Genomic DNA, 27,228 nt, shown 5'->3' on the forward strand with positions numbered 1-27,228 from the left:
TATACACAGTGGATATACCAGCGATGGAGTTGAGGAAATTTGTGTATGCAAATGATTTTGCCCAACTGTTCAGCATACAGGCTTCCATCCCATCAGCTTCACCCTAATCCAAGATCTTAGCATAATGGCTGATTATTTCCAATGCTGAAAATTTAAGCCTAACCTGAAAAAAAAACATGGTAATCACTTTCCATCTCAACAATAAAATAATTAATATCAAACTCAATGTGCAGTTCAGCGGTGAGAGTGTCAGCCACAAAGCTAACCCAAAGTATCTTGGCGTTACACTGGACTGGAGTTTGACCTTTCAACAACACATCGAGAACACCCATGATAAGGTCAGATCTCATGTTGTGCTTATCAGGAACTGACTGCAACATCATGGGGCTCCAGTACAAGGACCTTATGATCCGCAACAATTGCCTTGGTATATTCTGTGGCTGAATACTATGTGTCAGAGTGGTCTCTCAGCAGTCTCGCTAAACTCCTTGATACTGAATTCAGTAACGCCATGTGCATAGCGTCAGGGACACTCAAATTGACTCCAGTTGACTGGCTCCCTATTGCACACCCAATCCTATTGCACATCCATCCTCCACAGATTAAAAGAGCTTTCCAGACATCTCGCTTTCTCAAACATGTCAATGCAAACATGAGGATTCCATTGCACGATGACTTGCAGAAGCCGCCAAAGACAAGATTAAAATCCCGCAACCTCTATGGAACTGCATCAAGACCCTTACAGTCAACTTCAACGCTGATGCTCAATGGAGAGCCACATGGACTGTTTCAACTGCTCAAAACAAACAGCTCATTGTTGACCCTGCCAAGGAATCACTGAGGTTTTGATTTATGTTGGACAGGCTGGTTCAGATTGAATCGCATCAGGACATCTCATCGGAGATGTGGACAAACCCTTTTTAAATGGAAAATGAGGCAAACACCTGTATGTGACTCTGATCACCAGACACAAACAATGAAGGACATCATATCTGACTGTCCTCTTCGTTCTTTTGCCAGGGGCCTGAGGACATTCACCAGTTCACTGCTGTGGCAATGTGCTGGCTATCAAATCTAGATTTACATTTGTAGCTGTTGCTATCTACCTAAACCATATGAAAGAAGAAGACTATTACTCTTGGCAAGGCTGTGGCAGGAAATAAATCAATGGGGACACAGCTGTCTGACCAATAGATGGCTGGCACAAACAGTCCACTACAAGAGTGCTTAAAGTACTTAAAGCTGCACTTTATTTAGTCTCTAGCACTTATACATGTCTGCAACAGGTTAGTAAAACACTCCAAAAATTAATAATTACTGAAGTCTGGAGTGGTCTTCGAGTGGTACGACAACAGCCATCTGACTGGCCCATCTTTCAGCTGCTGTTGGGGACCCTAAGATGTGTCCACGAAGTTTCCCAGAAGAGTCCAACTACCCCATACTTTTTCTCCTTATTTATTTGGGTTAGAGTAACAATAACATGTCAATAAAAAAAAAATTAAGCAAACAATTTCAAAGTTTAAGCAAGAGGTTTCCTCAAACCATTAGACAGATATGTTTTTGCAGAGTCTGCATGTCTTGAGGGCCCTGACAAACACATCCCAGAGGGCAGATATAGATAAGCTTTCGGTTTTTCTAAAACACATACCTCAACAATTTCAAAAGAGATCTTATCAGGAAGGACAGAGGGTCAGGCTCCCCACCTACTCCTCCTCACTGATTCCTTAGTTATACTAAGGCCGTTGCAGAGGCCTGCTAAGAGCTACTGATGTAGCTACTTTTGGCCATATGCATGATAATCAATATTACAATTATCAGTTGTGGCCAGGCATCTTGCTGGTCCACCAAAATCTCCCCATACAGTAGCAGGCATTGGGAATACTCATAACTGAATCCCTTTCCATAGCAGTAAGAAAAGGAGAACTTGTGGCACCTTCACGCATCCAATGAAGTGAGCTGTAGCTCACAAAAGCTTATGCTCAAATAAATTTGTTAGTCTCTAAGGTGTCACAAGTACTCCTTTTCTTTTTGTGGAAACAGATTAGCACGACGGCTACTCTGAAACCTTTCCATAGCAGGTACCTGATGTTAGGTACGCTGACCTGAACACTTCTGGCAGCAGAAGCAATCTGCGTACTCTTGAGAAAAAAACCCTCAGCAGTACAGGAACAATTAATTTGTGACATTTGATACTTTCTGAGTGGTTCAGCTCAGCTGTCAGTGGAATGACTTGTTCGCCTTTAATACACTGAACGTTTTAGCTCAGGAGTTCTCAACCTTTTTCTTGTTGAGGCCCCCCTCAACATGCTATAAAAACACCAGGGCCCGGGGGGGGGGGGAGAAATTGGGGCTCCAGTCCAGGGGGGACCCTTGGGCATAGGCATGGTTTTGCTTTTATTGGGTTGTGGGGCAAGAGCTGGTGAGGCTTGAGCCAGCTTCACCCAGCAGGGTCCAAGGAGGGAGCACCAGCTCCACCCCCTGACTCACTCAGGAGGCCACCAAGCCTGTCTGGGCTGTGGGGGCCCTGTCAGGGTTCCCTTTCCACTCTGAACTCTAGGCTAGAGATGTGGGGACCTGCCTGAAAGACCCCCTAAGCTTATTTCTACCAGCTTAGGTTAAAACTTCCCCAAGGCACAGATTTTTTGCCCTTGGAGGGTACGCTGCCACCACCAAGTGATTTAACAAAGAATCAGGGAAAGGACCACTTGGAGTTCCTATTCCCCCAAAATACCCCCCCCCCCAAAGCCCTAACACCCCCCTTCCTGGGGAGGCTTGAGAATAGTATCCGAACCAATTGGTTACAAAGTGATCACAGACCCAAACCTCTGGGTCTTAGGACAATAGAAAAATCAGTCAGGGTCTTAAAAGAAAGATTTTATTTAAAAAAAAAAAGAGTAAAAATCACCTCTGTAAAATCAGGATGGAAAATAACTTTACAGGGTAACAAAAGATTCAAAAACACAGCAGAACTTCCTCTAGGCTTAGTTCAAAGTTACAAAAAACCAAACAGGAATAAACTTCCCCCCAGCAAAGGAAAAATTCACAAGCAGAATAAAAGATAATCTAACATGCCTTGCCTGGCTTTTACTTACAATTTTTGTAATATGAGAGACTTTTAGGATAGTTTATAGGAGAAGGAGTTTTCTGACCTGATGCTTTTCTGCTTCCCAAAAGAACATACCAAACAAAGCCTTCGGCCCCCCAGATTTGAAAGTAACTTCTTTCCCCATTGGTCCTTTTGGTCAGCTGCCAACCAGGTTATTTAAGCTTCTTAATTCCTTACAGGTAAGGAGGAATTCTAGGCTACCCTTAGCTATATGGTTATGACAGGCCTGGAACCAAAAAATATAACTCAAAGTGGGGACTCAGTTCAAAAAGTTTGAAAACCACTTGGGGTGCAGGGAGCGGGTAGCTGGGGCTGTGTTCTGGTAAGGGAGTAGCTTAGGGTGCAGGGAGGGGGTATCTAGGGGCTGTGTATGGATGGGGGCGGGGGTCACAGTGCAGCTCTCAGCTTTGGGGAGGAAGGCGCTGGGGCTCCTGGCTTTGGGGGAGGTTTCCCGGCTTCAGCCCCACAACGCTCCCAGCTTCAACGCTGGGACTTGGGGCACCGGATTTCAGCAGTGGGGCTCCTTGGCCCCTCTGAAAGGGCTCGCAGATCCCCATTTAAGAACCCTGTTTTAGCTGATGCCTAATCATCGGAATTCAACTCCCTCAATCACATTAAAGAGCAGTTATTGGGGAACCCGAGACAGCTTTCACCAGTCATAGGGGTTCATGGGATCCAACCATGGCAACTGGAATGCAGATGAGCTACTGCATTTGGCAATCCAAGTACATGAACATTGGGGCTTATAACGGCCAGTGCTGCTTTCTCGATAGCAAACAGTCCAAGATTCCTCACTCAACCTCCTGGGATATATCTGCACTGCAGCTGAGAACCAGCCTCCCAGCCCGGGTAGCCAGAGTTAAGCTAGCGAGACTTAAGTTAGTGCCCTATAAATAGCGATATGAATGTTGTGGCTCCGGTGCAGACTTGGGCTGTCTTGAGCAGAGGCCCAGGGGGTCTTGAGAGTGCGAGCTGTTACCTGATCTGTAACATCCATGCTGCTATTTTTAAGTGCACTAGCTCAAGCCCTGCTAGTGAGAGTCTGTCTGTCTGGGTGGGCTTGAGGCTCATTCTCAACTGCAATGTAGACATACCTGCAAGCTCCAATGCTTCTCCCATTGAAATCAGTGGCAAAGCTCTCACTGACTAATGGCCCTTAATTGGAGCTACTTATCCTTAATGAGCAAAAACTCCAGCAATTTCATCAGCTGTCCATGGGTTCCTATCAATAATGCTCCATATGTGCCATGCTCCAATTGTTCACCTTGTTTTTATATATGAATTACATTTCAAAACCACAGTGAGACACTCCAGACTTTTTTCCACCAAATGCATCCGATGAAGTGAGCTGTAGCTCACGAAAGCTTATGCTCTAATAAATTTGTTAGTCTCTAAGGTGCCACCGGTACTCCTTTTCTTTTTGCGAATACAGACTAACACGGCTGCTACTCTGAAACACTCCAGACTGTGCTTTTCAGGATGATAATTTAACTACCAGCAAAATATTAAAAACAAATAGACCTTGGTCCTTTCAGTGGATGCCATAAGCCCCTCCCCCCACAAATCAGGCAGTCCTTGCCCAGAAATGCATTTCACCTGACTTATCCAGAAAATGATTCCAAGACATTAAGATGTTGAGACTTCCCTTTTGATGAACCAGGAGTCCCTTGTTATGTTCTGTCTCAAATCAGCATGTTTTTATGTCAATATTAATGCACAGCAGATTCTTATAATGATTTCTAACACATTGGATAGAGCTTTAGCAGTCCAAGCACTTCTAGTAAGCATAGCCAATGTTCTTTACAAACTCACTTAGCAAGCATTCTTGATTCCTGCCATCCAGAATTACAAGTTGCATCACTTGTGCTTAAATGAAGAATCTCCCATTAAATTCACTTACAATGAAATCTTCCTGTTAATGACACTTCAGTTACCTAGAGACTCAATTGCTGAGGTTGTAATTGAGGTATTCTCTTCTCGTTTGACTTATTTACATGCCGAGATACCACTCTAGCTACCGTTTTAATCTGCATTGATTCAAGACCTTTACTTCTTAGAATAAACTGTAACTGAAATACCAATAGGTTATGATGCTTCTTAAATATAAACAGGATATTTTTAAAATTGAAACAATGAAAACTATAGATTAAAAACCCCATTAATCATTCCCATCTCTGGTCTCCTAGCAGTCTCATAGACTCATAGACATTAAGGTGAGAAGGGACCATTATGATCATCTAGTCTGACCTCTTGCACCCACCCACTCCTGCAATAAACCTCTCACCTATGTCTGAGCTACTGAAGTCCTCAAATCATGATTTAAAGACTTCAAAGTGCAGAGAATTCTCCAGCAAGTGACCCATGCCCAATGCTACAGAGGAAGGCAAAAAAACCCCAGGGCCTCTTCCAATCTGCCTTGGAGGAAAATTCCTTCCCAACCCCAAATATGGCGGTCAGCTGAACCCTGAGCATGTGGGCAAGATTCACCAGCCAGATACCCAGGAAATAATTCTCTGTAATAACTCAGATCCCACCCCATCTAACATCCCATCACAGGCCATTGGGCCTATTTACCATGAATAGTTAAAGATCAATTAATTGCCAAAATCATGTTATCCCATCATACCATCTCCTCCAAAAACTTATCGAGTTTAATCTTGAAGCCAGATAGGTCTTTTGCCCCAACTGCTTCCCTTGGAAGGCTGTTCCAGAACTTCACTCCTCTGACGGTTAGAAACCTTCGTCTAATTTCAAGTCTAAATTTCCTGATGGCCAGTTTATATCCATTTGTTCTTTTTGTCCACATTGGTATTGAGTTTAAATAAATCCTCTCCCTCTCCGGTATTTATCCCTCTGATATATTTATAGAGAGCAATCATATCTCCCCTCCACCTTCTTTTGGTTAGGCTAAACAAGCCAAGCTCCTTGAGTCTCGTTTCATAAGACAGGTTGTCCATTCCTCGCATTATCCTAGTAGCCCTTCTCTGTAACTGTTACAGTTTGAATTCATCCTTCTTAAACATGGGAGACCAGAACTGCACATAGTATTCCAGATGAAGTCTCATCAGTGCCTTGTATAACAGTACTAACACCTCCTTATCTTTACTGGAAATACCTCGCCTCATGCATCCCAAGACCGCATTAGCTTTTTTCATGGCCATATCACATTGGCGGCTCATAGTCATCCTGTGGTCAACCAATACTCCAAGATCCTTCTCCTCCTCATTACTTCTAATTGATGCGTCCCCAGCTTATAACTAAAATTCTTGTTATTAATCCCTAAATGCATGACTTCTCACTATTAAATTTCATCCTATTACTATTATTCCAGTTTACAAGGTCATCCAGATCCTCCTGTATGATATCCTGGTCCTTCTCTAAATTGGCAATACCTCCCAGCTTTGTATCATCCGCAAACTTTATTAGCAGACTCCCACTTTTTGTGCCAAGGTCAGTAATAAAAAGATTAAATAAGATTGGTCCCCACACCAATCCCTGAGGAACTCCACTGGTAGCCTCCCTCCAGTCTGACAGTTCACTTTTCAGTATAAACTGCTGTAGTCTCCCCTTTAACCAATTCCATATCCACCTTTCAACTTTCATATTGATCCCCATCTTTTCCAATTTAACTAATAATTCCCCATGTGGCACCGTATCAAACGCCTTACTGCAATCTTTCTTCTTTGTGTCAGCCTTATAGATCGTAGACTTTCTGGGAGAGGGACTATCTCCGATATTTATGCTTTGTGCAATGCAAGTACCTTGGTAGTACTCAGCAAATAATTAATAATTATTTCATTTTTTGAAAATAGTTAGTCTAAAAGATGAGCTGGAAAAACCTCGCATAAAAACAGATTTTAAAACAGAATCTAATCTCTAATGTGAGTTAATTGCTTATTATTAAGCAATTATTGAGGATTATTGTGTTCTTCAAAAAAAGTTGTGTTTGTATAACACCAACAGACCCCAGTCGTCAGTGGACGGGATCGAAGCTGGGACCTGTGGAGCTTAGTGCATGAGCCTCTTCTGCATGAGCTAAAAGCCAACTGGCTATTAGCTAAGGCTATTGAGCAGATTCAATCTCTTTCTCTCTCTCTCTCTCTAAGTCCAGAGTTCTCAAAGTGGGGGTCGGGACCCTCAGGGGGGTCTCAAACTGGGGTCAGGACCCCTCAGGGGGTCGCAAGTTTATTTCATGGGGGGGTCTCAAGCTGTCAGCCTCCACCCCAAACCCTGCTTTGCCTCCAGCATTTATAATGGTGTTAAATATATAAAAAAGTGTTTCCATTTATAAGGGGGGTCTCACTCAGAGGCTTGCTATGTGAAAGGGGTCACCAGGAGAAATGTTTGAGAACCATTGCTCTAATTTGTCTCATTGCCACTACATGGGACAGAACACCACACCCAGAAGGTGTATGGGTTACATACTTCCCCTATCTGAGGAAGCATATCCCGAGCTTCAGAGACTTCCCATTTGAAATCCTGGATGAGCCCCCAGTTGTTACGCTGACAGATCACCGTCATTAGCGGATGGGATGGGACCTCTGAAGCTAAATGCATGACTCTCTACTGCATGAGCTAAAAGCCAACTAGCTATTAGCTAAGGCTGTAGAGCAGACTCAATCTCTTCCTCCCTCTTTCTCTAAGTGGTCTTGGTGCCCCTAGATGGGACAGAGTACCACACCCAGAAAGTGTGTGAATTACACTTTCTGACTTATTTTTATTTTATTTTATTTCAGTGGCTGCTAGAATGGGACTCAGTGGGCCTGATTCTAGAACTCTATAGACCATCATAGAATCATCCCATACAAATGGAAATTTACAAGGGGCTGGGAATTTCATTTGATTATAGACTGATTACATCAGAGTAGTAATTTGAGGTGTGAGATCTCTGCAGAAAGTTGGGTCACTGAGCCGATTCTGATCTTACATACCCTGATTTAAGCGCTTCCTAATATACACAGGTGTAACAAAGGAGAACCAGACCTAATAATCAGTTTGCATGTCTGATAGCCATCAAAGGGTGTATCCCAATTTAGGCCTGATGTGTCATTTTCATTGTGTTGCAGCCCTTTCTCTGTAGAGCCGTGCATTGGGACACTGGGTGTAGGGGAGACCATGCAGCTAACAGTAGAGTTCCAGCCGCTGGAGATAGGTGATCACTCCAAGGAGCTGGTTGTTCATTATGACACAGGTGAGTGCTGTGCTGTGTAAGTACTCCATATATTTCCAATCAAAAACCTGGAGTTAAAAAAGAGTTAAGGCTGGTAGCCTGTTTCAGTGGAGTCCAGCCAGTGCCCCAAAATAATAATAAAATAACTTTACACAAACTGCCCCTTTTCAGACCTCGAAACGTTCGAGTGCCTGGAAATGAACAGTCAAAGGATTCAGCCTGAACATATTTGTCTGCGCCAAGCACAATGTTGTCTTGGTCCATGCTGGGGGTTCCGTCGTGCTACATAATGAAATAATTCTTTGTCACTCACTATTGCCCCCACCCATCCAAATGTAACTTTACCAGCTTGATTGTATCCAAATAGAAGTCAAGGTCAAAATAGTTGGTGACTAGGGGATTAATGGAAATGGATCTCTTGAAAAGTATGGGTTGGATGAATGGACTATAAGGTGGATAGAAAGCTGGCTAGATCGTCAGGCTCAGTGGGTAGTAATCAATGGCTCGATGTCTAGTTGGCAGCTAGTATTAAGCGGAGTGCCCCAAGAGTTGGTCCTGGGGCTGGTTTTGTTCTATATCTTCATTAATGATCTGGAGGAAGGAGTGGATTGCACCCTCAGCAAGTTTGCTAAACTGGGAGGAGTGGTAGATACGCTGGAGAGTAGGGATAGGATATAGAGGGGTTTCGGTGGACGAGAAGCTGGATATGAGTCAACAGTGTGCCCTTGTTGCCAAGAAGACTAACGGCATTTGGGGCTGTATACATAGGGGCATTGCCAACAGATCATGGGACGTAATCATTTCCCTCTATTTGGCATTGGTGAGGCCTCATCTGGAGTTCTGTGTCCAGTTTTGGGCCCCATACAACAAGAAGGATGTGGAAAAATTGGAAAGAGTCCAGCGGAGGGTGACAAAAATGATTAGGGGGCTGGAGCACATGATTTATGAGGAGAGGCTGAGGGAACTGGGATTATTTAGTCTGCAGAAGAGAAGAATGAGGGGGGATTTGATAGCTGCTTTCAAGTACCTGAAAGGGGGTTCCAAAGAGGATGGATCTAGACAGTTTTCAGTGGTACCAGATTACAGAACAAGGAGTAATGGTCTCAAGTTGCAGTGGGGGAGGTTTAGGTTGGATATTAGGAAAACCTTTTTCACTAGGAGGGTGATGAAGCACTGGAATGGGTTACCTAGGGAGGTGGTGGAATCTCCTTTGTTAGAGGTTTTTAAGGTCAGGCATGACAAAGCCCTGGCTGGGATGATTTAGTTGGGGATTATTAGGTCCTGCTTTGAGCAGGGGCTTGGACTAGATGACCTCCTGAGGTCCCTTCATATTCTATGATTCAGTGATTCTAAGTTACTTTGATCTGTGTGACGAGGCAAGTTAATACCTTTCTGGTCATCCTTGTTCCAGAAGGAATGAGGATTTGTGCTGGCTGACCAAATAAATCTTAGTATCAATAAAGAATCATTGGTGCATTTACCTTTGTCTGAAGGAGAGGTCATCTTCTGCCCCTTGTTCTAATTCTTGGTCCTGAGAAGCTTGATCTTCATTAATGCGATTAACACCATGAAACCTAAGAAACGGTTCTATTTGTCCCAAGTATGTATGGATTGGTAAAAAGCTTTGATCTGTACAGACTAACCTTTCTAGCGCTATGGGCATTAATGCCTTTATTTAATATTTGGCATTTTCTGGTACCCTGACTGAGAATTGTTCAGTCCTATACTTTCTTCTTTTGATCACACTGTCCTTTAAAAGAAAGGCATTAAAGTTCCAGATAGAAAGCAACTGAAGTGCCTCATTTGTATGTGTGCACCATTTTCACTGCTTCCTTAACGAAGCTAGAGAATAAAAAACAATGGACCAGATCCTTCATGATGTAAATTAGAACGAGCTGAGTTGGAGATCTGGGCTGTGAGAAAAAAGCAGGGGAGTTGTATCCTTATGTATCAAAGATGCTAATGATAAAACTACCTGAACATATTGAGAAATAGTGAAAGTGCCATGAGGCCTAACCACACATCATTTCTACATTGGTAGAACTCCTTTGATTTCAATAGGGGTAACACCTGATTTATAAATGAGATCAGAATCAGGTCCAGGATCTACATGATACAGACTGAAGTTTTCAATCTGATTCTCAATGCACAGAAATCCCCTTCATCTAATCTGATCCCCACCACAGCTGGAATAGGTGCTGGAACTAGAGGTGCTGGGGGTGCTGCTGCACCCCCTGGCTTGAAATGGTTTCCATTATATGTAAGGTTTCCAGTTTAGTTCAATGGCTCTCAGCACCCCATTATAAAATTGTTCTAGCATCCCTAACAGCTAGTCCCCTTGCTGGCCCAGAGGAGATAAGAGTGGATGGGCCACAGAGATAGATAGAACTAGTATCTCACTCCCCTAAGGGGTGGTCCTTCTTTACTGGTTGAAATACATTCGAGGAGTGATGTGGGGGAAACCTGCACTGCACGTTCTGTAGATAAATACAGGACTTCACTCCCCATCACTGTGACAACTTTCAATAGCACTAAATTCGTTAAAGCAAAACAACAGAGAGATAAAGAACAAGGGAAAAATTAAGGATCATCTCTGTTGCTTTGTAGCATACAAAGAAGTAGATGACTGCAGAGATTGATTAAATGCTTCAATTTCATTTCAGCTATTAATCAGTCTCAAAAGCTGCTTATTGCAAGTGTATTACAGAGCAGCTGAGATTCCATTCACAACATAACACAGCAGACCCTTGCTAATTTATACTGCGCTGAGTCATATACCCATAACTCGCAAACCAAAGCAGGCACGTCTCTCTAACAAAACTGCACAACAGATCATTTTCTAATGAAATACAAACTATAAAGACTAAATGGCAGTTCAGTACATTATGATGCATTTTCCTTGCTTTATTGTTTTTCTTTAATTCCTCACTAACTTATATTCTCTTTGTGTCTTCCAGTTGTTAGTGTGGTTTAGAGAGGGGCTACCATCTGTTATGTTATTGTTACTGTGACATTGCACTCTATATGATTTTATGGAAATATGCTAATGAGTGTGACTCTAATGTAACTGGAATATGCTCATGCGAAAGGTCTCTTATAAGGTATCATTACAAAGCTTCAGAGTAGCAGCCGTGTTAGTCTGTATCCGCAAAAAGAAAAGGAGGACTTGTGGCACCTTAGAGACGAAAAAATTTATTTGAGCATAAGCTTTCGTGAGCTACAGCTCACTTCATCGGATGCATGCAGTGGAAAATCAAGGGGGAAATGTATATACACAGAGAACATGAAACAATGGGTGTTACCATACACACTGTAACAAGAGTGATCAGGTAAGGTGAGCTATTACCAGCAGTAGAGCCCTGGGGGAAAAAACCTTTTGTAGTGATAGTCAAGGTGGGCCATTTCCAGCAGTTGACAAGAACATGTGAGGAACAGTGTGTGTGTGTGTGTGTGGGGGGGGGAATAAACATGGGGAAATAGTTGTACTTTGTGTAATGACACATCCACTCCCAGTCTTTATTCAAGCCTAAGTTAATTGTATCCAGTTTGCAAATTAATTCCAATTCAGCAGTCTCTCCTTGGAGTCTGTTTCTGAAGTTTTTTTACCTCATCTAGTGACTAGCATCAGAGCAAGGATGAGAACTAGCCAGTACTCTATCCTCTGAGGAAAAAATGCCTTATCACTTACTTCTGGCTACAATTAGAATTCAGAAAAGGAGGACTCGTGGCACCTTAGAGACTAACAAATTTATTTGAGCATAAGCTTTCGTGAGCTACAGCTCACTTCATCGGATGCAAGTGATGAAGTAATTGGAGTCCGGAGAGATTGAAGTGTTCTCCAACTGGTTTTTGAATGTTATAATTCTTGACGTCTGATTTGTGTCCATTTATTACGTAGAGACTATCCAGTTTGACCAATGTACATAGCAGAGGGGCATTGCTGGCACATGATGGCATATATCACATTGGTAGATGTGCAGGTGAACGAGCCTCTGATAGTGTGGCTGATGTGATTAGGCCCTATGATGGTGTCCCCTGAATAGACATGTGGACAGAGTTGGCAACGGGCTTTGTTGCAAGGATAGGTTCCTGGGTTAGTGGTTCTGTTGTGTGGTGTGTAGTTGCTGGTGAGTATTTGCTTCAGGTTGGGGGCTGTCTGTAAGCAAGGACTGGCCTGTCTCCCAAGATCTGTGAGAGTGATGGGTCGTCCTTCAAGATAAGTTGTAGATCCTTGATGATGCATTGGAGAGGTTTTAGTTGGGGGCTGAAGGTGATGGCTAGTGGCGTTCTGTTATTTTCTTTGTTGGGCCTGTCCTGTAGGTAACTTCTGGGTACTCTTCTGGCTCTGACAATCTGTTTCTTCACTTCAGCAGGTGGGTATTGTAGTTGTAAGAACACTTGATAGAGATCTTGTAGGTGTTTGTCTCTGTCTGAGGGGTTGGAGCAAATGCGGTTATATCGTAGAGCTTGGCTGTCGACAATGGATCATGTGGTGTGATCTGGATGAAAGCTAGAGGCATGTAGGTAGGAATAGCAGTCAGTAGGTTTCCGATATAGGGTGGTGTTTATGTGACCATCGCTTATTAGCACCGTAGTGTCCAGGAAGTGGATCTCTTGTGTGGACTGGTCCAGGCTGAGGTTGATGCTGGGATGGAAATTATTGAAATCCTGGTGGAATTCCTCAAGGGCTTCTTTTCCATGGGTCCAGATGATGAAGATGTCATCAATGTAGCACAAGTAGAGTAGGGGCATTAGGGGACGAGAGCTGAGGAAGCGTTCACCAGTCGGAGAACACTTCAGTCTCTCCGGTTACATGATTACAGACCTGAGAGTTTTCAGAGTACCAGCCGTGTTAGTCTGTATTCGCAAAAAGAAAAGGAGTACTTGTGGCACCTTAGAGACTAACAAATTTGTTCGTCTCTAAGGTGCCACAAGTACTCCTTTTCTTTAGACCTGAGAGTGGCTATCCTTCAACAAAAAAACTTCAAAAACAGATGCCAACGAGAGACTGCTGAATTGGAATTAATTTGCAAACTGGATACAATTAACTTAGGCTTGAATAGAGACTGGGAATGGATGAGTCATTACATAAAGTAAAACTATTTCCCCATGTTATTTCTCCCCCACTCCACCCCCTAGTGTTCCTCAGACGTTCTTGTTAAATGCTGGAAATGGCCCACCTTGATTATCACCACAAAAGGTTTTCCTCCCCCCCCACTTCCTGCTGGTAATAGCTCATCTTAAGTGATCACTCTCCTTACAGTGTGTATGATAAAACCCATTGTTTCATGTTCTCTGTGTGTGTATATAAATCTCCCCATTGTATTTTCCACCGAATGCATCCGATGAAGTGAGCTGTAGCTCATGAAAGCTTATGCTCAAATAAATTTGTTAGTCTCTAAGGTGCCACAAGTACTCCTTTTCATTAATACTTGTGAGGTAGAATCATAGAAGATTACGGTTGGAAGAGACCTCAGGAGGTCATCTAGTCCAATCCCCTGCTCATGGCAGGACCAACACCAACTAAATCATCCCAGCCAGGGCTTGGTCAAGCCGAGCCTTAAAAACCTCTAAGGATGGAGATTCCACCTCCTCCCTAGGTAACTCATTCCAGTGCTTCACCACCCTTCTACTGAAATAGTGTTTCCTAATATCCAACCTAGACCTCCCCCACTGCAACTTGAGACCCTTGCTCCTTGTTCGGTCATCTGTCACCATTGAGAACAGCCGAGCTCCATCCTCTTTGGAACCCCCCTTCAGGTAGTTGAAGGCTGCTATCAAATCTCCCATCACTCTTCTCTTCTGCAGACTAAATAACCCCAGTTCCCTCAGCCTCTCCTCATAAGTCATGTGCCCCAGCCCTCTGATCATTTTCGTTGCCCTCCGCTGGACTTTCTCCAATTTGTCCACATCCCTTCTGTAGTGGGAGCCCAAAACTGGACGCAATACTCCATATGTAGCTTCACTAGTGCCGAACAGAGGGGAATAATCACTTCCCTTGACCCGCTGGCAGTGCTCCTACAGCCCAATATGCCCAATTGCTCCTACAGCCCAATATGCCGTTGGCCTTCTTGGCAAGAAGGGCACACTGTTGACTCATATCCAGCTTCTCGTCCACTGTAATCCCCATGTCCTTTTCTGCAAAACTGCTGCTTAGCCAGTCGGTCCCCAGCCTGTAGCGGTGCATGGGATTCTTCCTTCCTAAATGCAGGACTCTGCATTTGTCCTTGTTGAACCTCATCAGATTCACATACTGTGCTCACATACTGTGGTAACTGTGGCCATATAAGTACCAAACAAGACAGATATGGAGCCATATTAATGTCCATCTGAGTGACAGGCTATAATTTTTACTTGCATTTACAGTAATAAATTGTGAGGACTTTCTCATACCTGTACATCTTCAGGTGCATTTATTGCTTAAAGAGGTGACAGCAAAGCCCGATTGAACCTTTGAAAGCCAGGACAAAAAGAGTTAAATCTGAATTTCCATATTTCCTAGGCATTCAAAACTTCAGACATCTGCTCATGTTAGCTTCTTAAGAGATTCTCATTACAAATCTCAGCAAAAAGAAGGTGCTAAGGAAGAAAGGAGCAATACATATCAATGAAGATGAGAAAAACATGCACCATATTATTCAATATGTCTGTCTAATCACTCTGTTTATCCTCCCCTAACATCTGGAGTAGTTGATGATGAAATATTGGCTGCAAATTTAATAAAAATCCAAAATTAATTTTGGAAGTTTGTCGAATAGTTTTCTCATCCATTCATTGAAATAGGCATTCAGATAAACAAGGTGCTCTGACTCTGTTGAAAGATCAGTATGAAGAGAGATGTTCTGCAAATTCTTACATCTAGTAGTTCGGGATGGCATTTCCTGTATTACTAGAGTTCTCTGGGATTCTGTATCACCTTGTTTATTTTACACATTCAGTTGTTTCCTATGGCATAGGAAAGATAACTAACTGGCTCAATCTCTTATTTGAGAAGGAAAAAAGGTACCATGAAATGACAAATTGCATGTGTCCTTAGGCTTGCAAATAAATGTAAACTGCAAACATACCTTGGTGCCTGCTGTGTCAAAATATCTTTCGAAAGCCCCACGCTCCAGTTACTGTCCTTTGCTAATGTATTAAAAGTCCCTTTTGATTTAGATTTCCAGCTTAGGGTTTCCTAACTGGCTGTTGAGTGAGATTGTCTTTTATTTGTCCTGCCTCTATGTAAATAATTTATTTAACAGTATCTAAGGGCAAGATGATTGACAGTCCCTGTAATAAGGATGTATTCTGTAAAAAAGAATAGGGCTGACATGTCCAGTTTCAATAAACATGTGGTTTCATGGCTACAAAACATCCCAAACTACTAAACTGCAGAAATCTACCCTGCCAACTGAAATTCTCAACCACTGTTACAGTCAAGAGATTTATTTTCCTTATATGTTAAGATACAAAGAGTCCTAAATGAAATGTCACATCTAATATGCTGCCCAAGACATGAAGCCTGCAGCTGCCATCAGCTAACCCTGACAGCTCCATGCCTGGTGTCAATTCATCTGCCTCGCAGTGAAATCCACAATATACTGCTGACTCATTGGGATCTGGGCTCTCTATTGTATATTAAGCTATTCGTGGATCTATATATTTAGTATGCTTTCAAATGCATCTCCTCTTCTTGCAGCAAAAGCCCCAGAGCTTTCAGTGGAATCCCTAACACTTTTTACACAGGCCAACACTTTGAAAAGAGAAGCCACAAAATCGTGGCACAGAGCCTCGGCTAGTGTAATTGGACATGGGTCTGTTGACTTCTGTGGAGCGTCACTGATGATTTATACCAGCGGAGTATCTGGTCCCCCATGAGCTTTTGACATGTGTCCAGGTTCTGTACACAAAGCCTGGTGCACATGTCGCCTGTACCTTGATGTGCTCCATCCTCCAACTTGTGAACATACATCAGGGGCCTGGTGTGTGCTAATTGGGCATGCTCACTTTAAAAAATGTCAGCCACTTAGACTCTTCTAAAAAGCAATCCACTCATTTTCTGCGATAAATTGTCTGTTATGCAAGCCAGATCCTCAGTGGAGAAATCATCCTCTCTCCAGCAGTTAGACTCAGATGTCTGTATCACAAAAGCACCATTGCAGTTGGCACTAAAGCCTTGTGAGCATCATCAGCAGAGAAGATAAAGTTTACATGACCATGGAGAGGCAATTATCCACGCACGCAAGGCCTGGGCAACACCAGAGCAATATTTCACCTGTCCTGTGAAATCAAGACTTCTCCTACATTTAATCCACATTTCAGGAGAGGTTTGCACTGCATGTAAGTCTTTATCTGGTTTGACTAACGGTCCATGCCCTGGACAAATCATCAGTAGCCAGAACATTTAGCCTGTTTGTTGCTAGGACTCAAAGTGCACGTTGGGTTTGGGGTGGATGGTTAAAGCCACCTGAGAGTTCCAGACATAGAGCCGTTCTGAGGGGTAAACTTAAGACAGAGAGAGACCAGACGTGCCTTCCACACACACCCTGGGGTGACTAGAAGCAGGGCACACTCCCATGTGGCTCCATTCCCTGGGGCCATGGAGGGACCCCCTTGTACCAGAGAATCCAGTGTCATTGTGCTGCACAGTGCCTGGACCAGGGTTTGGGGAGCTCCATGCAGGACAAACACACTCACTGCGTACCAGGAGTGCAGTATGGTCAGGGCTCTCTGTGTGCTGTTATACAGCAAGCATTTGTGGGCAGGACCATTCACTGGCTGCCCTCCCATCTAATGTATTCTGGGTCACGAGGAGCAGCAGACACCATTCCTGCTTTCCAGCTGGAGTAGACACTGCTGCCAGGAGGTGGTGGGGATTATGTGGTCTGACTGAGAGGAATGCTCCAGCATGTGGCCTGGCTGCTCAGGCTGTGCTTGGAGGCCAGCCTTTGGACCTTGTCTCTGCACAGAGGGAGATTTAGATAGGTCATTTCTAGGTAGAAAGTAGAGGTGGGCCTGGACTTACATGCTTGTATAGTCTGAGGTTTTTTGGTGGTTGCTTCCTCCCACAGGAGCCCATCACCTGTATGCAAACAGCAGTGTGTGCTAATGGCTCAGAGCCACAGTCTGATTTAATGCATGTCCCTGCAGCCACCTTGCTGCAAACTGTTAGATGGGCAACTTTCAAAATGCTGCTGTCAGTTGTGTTATAGGCAGGAGCCCTAGCTATGTCTTTAAAAGTGCTGGCAGGTACTCAGAACATGGCATTATCATTCATTTATCCATTGTTCTGGGCAGTCAGCAGCCATCTCCACTTGGCAGATAGGGAGGAAGAGGTTAGAACTGGTTGAAGGTAAAAAATTCCTGACTAGTTTTATTAAAATAGCTGTGAGCACATTCAGCATGCAATTGCACACTTGGGGTAAGCAACAATAGCAGGGCAACAGCAATGCTGTAGCGGGACTGTAGTAGGCATGCTGGGTGCCAGCCCCTGTCCATGGCCACACTCCACAAAGCCTCAGTTCAGTGTGTTCAAGTCAACCTTCTCATAACACTTCAGAAAACAGAGAGCCCAAAAGAGGCTCTGGCTTGCTGTGTCTCTCTTCATTTTGGATTCTCTCTCCACCTGTCAGTCTGAACCACCATGTGTCCCAGGTCCTGTCAGTGTAAGGTGATCAGGAAGGGGGGCATTGCGGTGATCAGCTCTGATCCATGAAGTACACAGGAGGCCCTGAGCAAATGGTGTCTAAGGTGGGATTTTTCAAAAGCACGCAAATGATTTAGGAGCACAGATCCCATGGACTTTCAATAGAATGTGTGCGCCTAAATCACCAACACACCTTTGAAAATCCCACCCTAAACTATTAGCAGCCTGAGGAGTGGGCATCTCCACAGAACTCCAGAACTGCAGTCTCACTCATTGCAGTCCCAGTGTACCATCACTGTGTACTCTTCCTTGGAAAGAGAACATGAGTACATCCAGTGGTGAGAGATGAATCCACATTGCTCTTGGCCATGTCTGCCATGAGGATATGGTTAAATATATCAATTTATTTCATTATAGATCCTTCCATATTGATATATTGCCCTAAGCAAAAAATTCACTTAGCAAAGACCACTGAGTTTCTATCCTTTGCTCTGTTCTAGGTGAGGATATCCACATAAGTTTGTATGGAGCGGCCATAGACGTCAATGTCAGACTGGACAAGAAGTCCTTGATGATTGAGAAGACATATGTTACTTTAGCAAACCAAAGATCAGTGCTTATACACAACCGAAGTGACATCATAGCACACTTCAAGTGGAAGGTCTTTGTTACTCAAGAAGAGGAGGAGCGACAGAAGCTAAGGTTAATTTGAAAGATAGATTGTTTTCAATATGACACTCAACCTTGACTAAAGCCCATGTTCAGTCTTTCCTGTTCTTGAGTGGATTAGGGCAAATAAATTTCACTCTAACCACCCAAGGCTAAGAATGCTCCATTGGTCTCTAGGGCAGTGGTTCTCAGCATTTTCCCTACTGGCCCCACCTCTCATATAGCCTTTCTGTTTATCACCCAATGAACGCCATGGGTATTCCCATATTGAAATGACTGCACATTTTTACCATAAAATGTTAGCAATGACAAAGCCAATGTCTAAAAAACATCTCTACCAGTGATGAACCTCTTTCCTAACCATAGCCATTCTTATTCCCTGGGACCCTCTTGCCTTTCAGACTGCTCGCACTCCATAGGAAGGCTAATTTTAGGGCTTGGAACTTTTTTGGAACACTCTTCTCCTGTCAGTGAGAGTGTTTAGATGTAGAACACCCAGGGTTAACATGTGGGAAAAAAGGTGGTTCAGCCTGCAGCAGTGACCTGGGGATGTTTGTGCTGTTACCATCTCCTGCTGAGGGCATCAGAGACTCATTCTTCAAATGTCATAGCAAACAAATGGACAAAGGGACTTTTCAAAGTCTCGACGTAGCCTGTACTTTGGCATCCGCAGAACTGGGCACTTTTGGGAGCTCTAGGTTTTGCACTTGCCAACAGCATTTGTTTGCACATATCAAATAGCTTAGGGCCACGTGCACCCCTCTGTTGATGGGAGGGGAGGGGAGCAAAGGCTGGCTGGTGGCCACAGAAGGATATCTGGGAGTTGTGTGGGTTTTGTCTCTGTGGGCTCCAGCTGGGGTTCCCTCACACATTCCCTGACAGAACAGCCAGACAGCCTTTCCTGGTCCTTTGTGGGTGTTTTGTATGATATCTAGGTCCTCAATCATATCACAAACTTTAAAAGAAGGCCAAAAGAGAGGTGGGAGTGGAGTGTGTGTGGGTTTCTCTCTCAGAATTCTGGAGTTAGGGATATCCTCCCTTCACGCATACTCAGCACCTGAGATTTCACTTCCCTTTGCAGGTATGAGGTCATGGCAGAAAAGTGTAAGTATGTATGAGAAGTATGCTGGGAGAGTAACTAGTCTTCCGCTGCTCGTAGGCTTGCTCCCTGTGTTTGCATGGAATTTCATTCTAGTAGCAGTGAGAGTTGCTAGCACAGAACAACAGTGCAGCAGGAGACAAAGAAAAATGGCAAGGACATATGGCCAGCAAAAACATCCTGAGATCATGGGGCCAGCATGAGGGGAAAGTCCTGCATAGGTGAGCATGGGACAAAGATCTCATCTGGGATAAAATAGAGGGGGAGTGGGACTTTCTTCACTATGGGACAGCTGTTGTCATATGTCCACACTAATGGTTGCACTTAACAGTTTCAGAGGTGAATTTGGGAATTGCACTTAAAAGACTAGGTGATTTGGGGATCTTGTCTGTAGCTCTTCATACTTGGATGGAAGTAAGTGTCAAAAAGCTACATTTTAGCCCAATGATGATCAGGGAAGTGCCTTAGACTGAAGCCAAGTTTTTAAATACTTCTGAGCAAATAAAGATCAACATAATTAGGTCAGTCATGCCTTAAAGGGCATAACTAGTTTCCATTGTCCTCTGTGTTTAATTACATAGTATATGACTTCTGTGCTAACTCAGTGTTCCAAAGGAAAATCTAATAACCTTCTGTTTGTATTTCCCTCCCTGATTTCTTCTGCACCCCTTTATGTTCCTCCATCCCCAGCAGGCCCCCTCTAGGAATGGCAAGGTTTCCCTATAGCCAAACCTAACCAGGATTTTGTATTTGATTTTCTGATAACTTCCAGTTCAAGATTCTATTCTGGATTGTTTGCTTTCTACTAGTGGTGAGCCCACTGGGATGGCCCTAGGTACATGGCAAGCGGCTATGCCATCAGACTCCTAGCACATCACTACAGTACAACATTCCCCTGTTTGCTGTGATTCTCTCACAGGGGCAGTCACAGGAATTTAAATTTGACCCCTTTGGGGGGGCACAGAAGCTTGCTATCCCCCGACTTGGTCCCTGCCCAAACTTGATCTTCCCTCCTTCCACCCTACCCCTCTCCCGGTCCTGGCAGGAACTCAATCTTCCCTGCCTCTGTGGCCTTGGAGCCAGAGTTCTGTGTCCCTGAGGATTATTGGGGGGCCAGTGCCCCTGCTTGCTCCCCCTGCACACGCTCCTGTTCCCCCATCTTCAAAGATCAACTTGGGGTCTCCCAAAGATGAGAACCCTAACCCATACCTTACCAGGTGGTGGGGGCAACCTGCCCTACAGACCTCTCACCAAGTGCCCTGAACTGCTGCCCAGCTGCCAACTTAATTCAGGCCAAAATGCATGCTATTTGGAATATTGAACTGCAGTGTTGAGCTCCCTGAGCACACACTGAGATCAACCAACTGTATGGAACCCAAATATCAGGAGTTAAACAGATTTGGGTCCAGGGCTAGTTCAAGCCAATCAGCAGCCCCGGTGAAGCCATTTCATTCACCTCATCTGTCTACAAGGCCAAAGGTTGAGCATGCATCTTATATACTCGACCTGGTCCGAATTCTCTCCCGTGCCAGCTGCAGGTTCAGTAGAGTACCCAGAATGGAGAAAGGGGTGTTTGTGGAGTAGGGTTGCCAGGTGTCTGGTTTTTGACAAGAACACCTAGTCGAAAAGGGACCCTGGTGGCTCTGGTCAGCCCCACTGACTGGGCCGGTAAAAGTCTTGTCGGCGGAGCTGCGGGTCTAAGGCAGGCTAGTCCCTACCTGTCCTGGCACTGCGTTGCACCCCGAAACGGCAAGCAGGTATGGCTCCTAGGCGAGGGGGCTATGGGGCTCCATATGCTGCCCTTGCCCTGAGCACCAGCTCTGCATTCCGATGGGCCAGGAACCGCGGCCAATGGGAACTAGGGGGGTGGTGCCTGTGGGCAAGAGCAGCGCGCAGAGCCTCCTGGCCCCTCTGCCTAGAAGCCGGACCTGCTGGCTGCTTCCAGGGTGCAGCGCAGTGCCAGGACAGGCAGGGAACCTGCCTTAGCACCCCCGCTGCGTCGCTAACCAGGAACTGCCCGAGGTAAGCCTGCCCAACCCCCTGCCCCAGCCCTGAGTCCTCCCTGACATGGATCCCTCTCTTGCACCCCAAACCCCTCATCCCAGGCCCCACCCCAGAGTCCGTATCCCCTCCCACATCCCAACCCCCTGCCTCAACCCACAGCCCCCTGCCAAACTCCAAATCCCTCAGCCCCACACCCCAGCTTGGAGCCCCATCCTGTCCCCCAAACTCCTCATCCCCAGTCCCACCTCAGAACCCACACTCCCAGACCAGAGCCCATACTCCCTTCTACACCCCAACCCTCTGCCTCAACCTGCAGCTCCCTCCCACACTCCAAATACCTCGGCCCCAGCCTGGAGCCCCCTCCTGCACCCCAAATCCCTCATCCCCGACCCTACCCCAGAGCTGCACCCCCAGTTAGAGCCCTTACTCCTTCCCACACCCCAACTCCCTCCTCCAGTCCAGTGAAAGTGAGTGAGGGTGAAGGAGAGTGAGCCACCAAAGGAGGGGGAATGTAGTGGTGGGGAGGGCTCGGAGAAGAGGTGGGGAAGGGGGTAGGGCCTCAGGGAAAGGGCGGGGCTGGGTGTTTGGTTTTGTGCAGTTAGAAAGTTGGCAACCCTATTATGGAGGAAGCAGGGGATTGGTGCATGGCCACACCCAGGAAACCTTGCATCCTGGAACACAAGGAAAAGCAAAGGTCTGGCCACTTATCCGTTCAACCAGCTCTCTATTGCTACCTATGTCCTGGGACTGTTCTGGGAAGGAGTCTTGGAATTATCACATGGTGATAAAAGTTGGGTTCAGGGGCCCCGAATTTTGTGGCAGGAAGCTATCCTGATACGCAGCATTTTAGAACAGCTATAGAGAGAATTTTCCTATTGAACTAAATGCAGAGCTAGTCCAAGGAATATTTTCAGCACTGGTATTGGTGACAGGGTCCGCCTGAGACTTTGTCTGTGTGAAGTTAGCACTAACCACAAGCGAACTGTCTTTTTAATTTTATTTGACTTTGGAAGTGCAATAATCACTGTCATTCCGCTTTCATTTCCCTTCCCATTTTGTTATATGTGGTGCCTTGCACTCTCTCCCACAGAATTGTCATCCTGTGGCTGCCTCTAGCTAGAAAAGTGGGGCAGCACTTCTTTGATTGAACACAGCAATATTCCATGCAGGAAGCGACTTGCTATGGAGAGATGCAGTGTTAAGCTTTCCCCTGCCCAGCCCAGAGAGTTTTACTCCATGAAACAAATGTTTGCTGACCAGCTGTGGAAGCAGGGTCACCATCTATGGTGAAGGGGAGGGAGCCACCTCTTCTTTTTCTCAAACCCTCCCCTGCTCTAGCCAAAAATATATTTTAAATTTTTTTTCTTGTGTTCCTACAGTTAGGTAAGGATAGTTAAACAACCATGCATTTGTGAGCAAGCGCATATGTCAGGAAGGCAGGTCTAGTAGTTTAAGTATAGCAATAACATAGAATAGCAAATATGGCAGGCGACCAGCTTGGCTTAACAGAGAAATCTTCTGTGAGCTTAAACTCAAAAGGGAAGCTTACAAGAAGTGGAAACTTGGACAGATGACTAGGGAGGAGAATAAAAATATGGTTCGTGCATGCAGGGGTGTAATCAGGAAGGCCAAAGCACAACTGGAGTTACAGCAAGCAAGGGATGTGAAGGGTAACAAGAAGGGTTTCTACAGGTATGTTAGCAACAAGAAGGTGGTCAGGGAAAGTGTGGGACCCTTACTGAACTGGGGAGGCAACCTAGTGAGAGATGATGTGGAAAAAGCTGAAGTACTCAATGCTTTTTTTGCCTCAGTTTTCACAGACAAGATCAGTTCCCAGACTGCTGCACTGGGCAGCACAGTATGGGGAGGAGGTGAGCAGCCCTCAGTGGTGAAAGAACAGGCTAAGAACTATTTAGAAAAGCTGGTCATGCACAAGTCCATTGGGGCCAGATCTAATGCATCTGAGGGTGCTGAGGGAGTTGGCTGATGTGACTGCAGAGCCACTGGTCATTATCTTTGAAAATTCGTGGCGATCGGGGGAAGTCCCGGACAATTGGAAAAAGGCAAATATAGTGCACATATTTAAAAAAGGAGAACCCAGGGAACTACAGCCTCACCTCAGTCCCTGGAAAAATCATAGAACAAGTCCTCAAGGAATCCATTTTGTAGTACTTGGAAGAGGGGAAGGTGATCAGGAACAATCAACTTGGATTCACCAAGGGCAAGTCATGCCTGACCAACCTGATTCCCTTCTATGATGAGATAACTGTCTCTGTGGATATGGAGGAAAGTGGTGGACATATCTTGACTTTAGCAAAGCTTTTGATACGGTCTCCCACAGTATTCTTGCCAGTAAGTTAAAAAAGTATGGATTGGATGAATGGACTTTAAGGTGGATAGAAAGCAGGCTAGATTGTCGGGCTCAACAGATAGTGATCAACAGCTCGATGTCTAGTTGGCAGCTGGTATCAAGCAGAGTGCCCCAGGAGTCCGTCCTGGGACCAGTTTTGTTCAGCATATTCATTAATGATCTGAATGATGGAATGGACTGCACCCTCAGCAAGTTCGTGGATGACACTAAGCTGGGGGTAGAGGTAGATATGCTGGTCGGTAGCAATAGAGTCCAGAGTGACCTAGCAAATTGGAGGATTGGGCTAAAAGAAATCTAAAGAGGTTTAACAAGGACAAGTGCAGATTCCTGCACTTAGGAAGGAAGAATCCCATGCACTGTTACAGGCTGGGGACTGACTGGCTAAGCGGCAGTTCTGCAGAAAAGGACATGGGGATTACAGTGGACGAGAAGCTGAATATGAGTCAACAGTGTGCTCTTGTTTCCAAGAAGGCTAACGGCACATTGGGCTGCATTAGTAGGAGCATTGCCAGCAGATCGAGGGAAGTGATTATTCCCCTCTATTCAGCACTGGTGAGGCCACATCTGGAGTATTGCATCCAGTTTTGGGCCCCCCACTACAGAAAGGATGTGGACAAATTGGAGAGAGTCCAGCTGAGGGCAACAAAAATGATTAGGGGGCTGGGGCACATGACTTATGAGGAGAGGCTGAGGGAACTGTTCTTAGTTAGTCTGCAGAAGAGAAGAATGAGGGAGGATTTGATAGCAGCCTTCAACTACCTGAAGGGGGTTCCAAAGAGGAGGGAGCTCGGCTCTTCTCAGTGGTGGCAGATGACTGGACAAGAAGCAAGATTCTCAAGTTGCAGTGCCGGAGGTCTAGGTTGGATATTAGAAAACACTATTTCACTAGGCGGGTGGTGAAGCACTGCAATGGGTTACCTAGGAAAGTGGTGGAATCTCCATCCTTAGAGGTTTTTAAGGCCTGGCTTGACCAAGCCCTGGCTGGGATGATTTAGTTGGGGTTGGTCCTTCTTTGAGTAGGGGATTGGACTAGATGACCTCCTGAGGTCTCTTCCAACCCTAATCTTCTATGATTCTAAGTATACAACAGGGGAGCTGAATTCCTAGGTGTTGCTCCTAACTCCACAGACTAATTATGCAAACTCGGGTAAGTCACTTAAGCTCTCTACTTCGGTTTTTCAATCTGTAAAATGGAGAGACCTACCTCACAGGCTTAATTCCTTACTGTTCACACAGTGCTTGGAGCTCCTGGTACGGAAGGTGCTATAGACATGGAAAATATTATTTCATTGGGCAAACCACATTTTGTCTGTTTATCCTGGGAAAACCAGGAGCTGAAAGGGGTAGAAAAATCAATGGGACTTGTGCCTCTAAGTTGCTTTTAAAAATTCACCCAGTCCTTATCCAAATATTATCCTTTGTGATGTTCACTGCTGCTCTTGCCCCACCAGTGATAAATAGCCTTTTTCGCTGTGCTGAGCTAAGAGTATCCTACCTGATTGCCACATGCAGCACTTCCTGTAGCTGTGTGTACACAACATTCTGGTTGAGGGGGTAGGTGGACTCCACATGGTACCATCAACTGCTAGAAGCTGTGGAGCAATAGGAACTTAGACACACAAGTCCCATTGACTTTCCCACTGTTATTCAGGGGTCCTGACTTTCAAAAATCCTGTTCTTCAGCAGCTTCAAATGGGGAGGCTACTGGCAACTGAGTTTGGAGAAAAATTCCCCATCATGCCAGTGTGGAAACCAGTTGATTCAGTTACCTTCTCTGTAGTGCCATGGGTTGCTTCCTCATGCACCACACTGCAAGTTCCATCACCCATGCATTCAAGTGACAGCTTTTAGCAATACATTGTTTATTAAATTAATAGATTCATAGATATTAAGGTAAGAAGGGACCATTATGATCATCTAGTCTGGCCTCCTGCACAATGCAAGCCACAGAATCTCCCCACCCACTCCTGCAATAAACCTCTCACCTATGTCTGAGCTATTGAAGTCCTCAAATTACGGTTTAAAGACTTCAAGGTGCAGAGAATCCTCCAGCAAGTGACCCATGCCCCATGCTACAGAGGAAGGCAAAAAAACCCCAGGGCCTCTTCCAAATCTGCCTTGGAGGAAAATTCCTTCCCAACCCCAAATATGGCGATCAGCTGTACCCTGAGCATGTGGGCAAGATTCACCAGCCAGATACCCAGGAAATAATTCTCTGTAGTAACTCAGATCCCATCCCATCTAACGTCCCATCACAGGCCATTGGGCCTATTGACCATGAATAGTTAAAGTTCAATTAATTGCCAAAATCATGTTATCCCATCATACCATCTCCTCCAAAAACTTATCGAGTTTAATCTTGAAGCCAGATAGATCTTTTGCCCTTACTTCTTCCCTTGGAAGGCTGTTCCAGAACTTCACTCCTCTGACGGATAGAAACCTTCGTCTAATTTCAAGTCTAAATTTCCCGATGGCCAGTTTATATCCATTTGTTCTTGTGTCCAGATTGGTACTGAGTTTAAATAATTCCTCTCCCTCTCTGGTATTTATCCCTCTGATATATTTATAGAGAGCAATCATATCTCCCCTCCACCTTCTTTTGGTTAGGCTAAACAAGCCAAGCTCCTTGAGTCTCGTTTCATAAGACAGGTTTCCATTCCTCGCATCGTCCTAGTAGCCCTTCTCTGTACCTGTTCCAGTTTGAATTCATCCTTCTTAAACATGGGAGACCAGAACTGCACACAGTATTCCAGATGAGGTCTCATCAGTGCCTTGTATAACAGTACTAACACCTCCTGATCTTTACTGGAAATACCTCGCCTCATGCATCCCAAGACCGCATTAGCTTTTTTCATGGCCATATCACATTGGCGGCTCATAGTCATCCTGTGGTCAACCAATACCCCAAGATCCTTCTCCTCCTCCATTACTTCTAATTGATGCGTCCCCAGCTTATAACTAAATTTCTTGTTATTAATCCCTAAATGCATGACCTTATACTTCTCACTATTAAATTTCATCCTATTACTATGTTTCCAGTTTACAAGGTCATCCAGATCCTCCTGTATGATATCCTGGTCCTTCTCTAAATTGGCAATACCTCCCAGCTTTGTATCATCCGCAAACTTTATTAGCACACTCCCACTTTTTGTGCCAAGGTCAGTAATAAAAAGATTAAATA

The 27,228-nt window shown here is 44.9% G+C and overlaps 1 protein-coding gene across 4 annotated transcripts in view; it reads left to right on the forward strand.

The window, feature by feature from the left end:
- The window catches only part of HYDIN (HYDIN axonemal central pair apparatus protein), a 450,179-nt gene that overhangs the window by 129,970 nt on the left and 292,981 nt on the right, over positions 1 to 27,228 (forward strand). For all 4 annotated transcript variants that reach the window (XM_043494938.1, XM_038368829.2, XM_038368830.2 and 1 more), the window contains exons 7-8: positions 8,173 to 8,297; positions 18,405 to 18,606. In XM_043494938.1, the coding sequence (XP_043350873.1) occupies positions 8,173 to 8,297; positions 18,405 to 18,606 (327 nt within the window). The remainder of the gene's footprint in view (positions 1 to 8,172; positions 8,298 to 18,404; positions 18,607 to 27,228) is intronic.

The sequence above is a fragment of the Dermochelys coriacea genome, chromosome 12 (assembly GCF_009764565.3).
Source record: "Dermochelys coriacea isolate rDerCor1 chromosome 12, rDerCor1.pri.v4, whole genome shotgun sequence".
Lineage (NCBI taxonomy): Eukaryota > Metazoa > Chordata > Testudines > Dermochelyidae > Dermochelys > Dermochelys coriacea.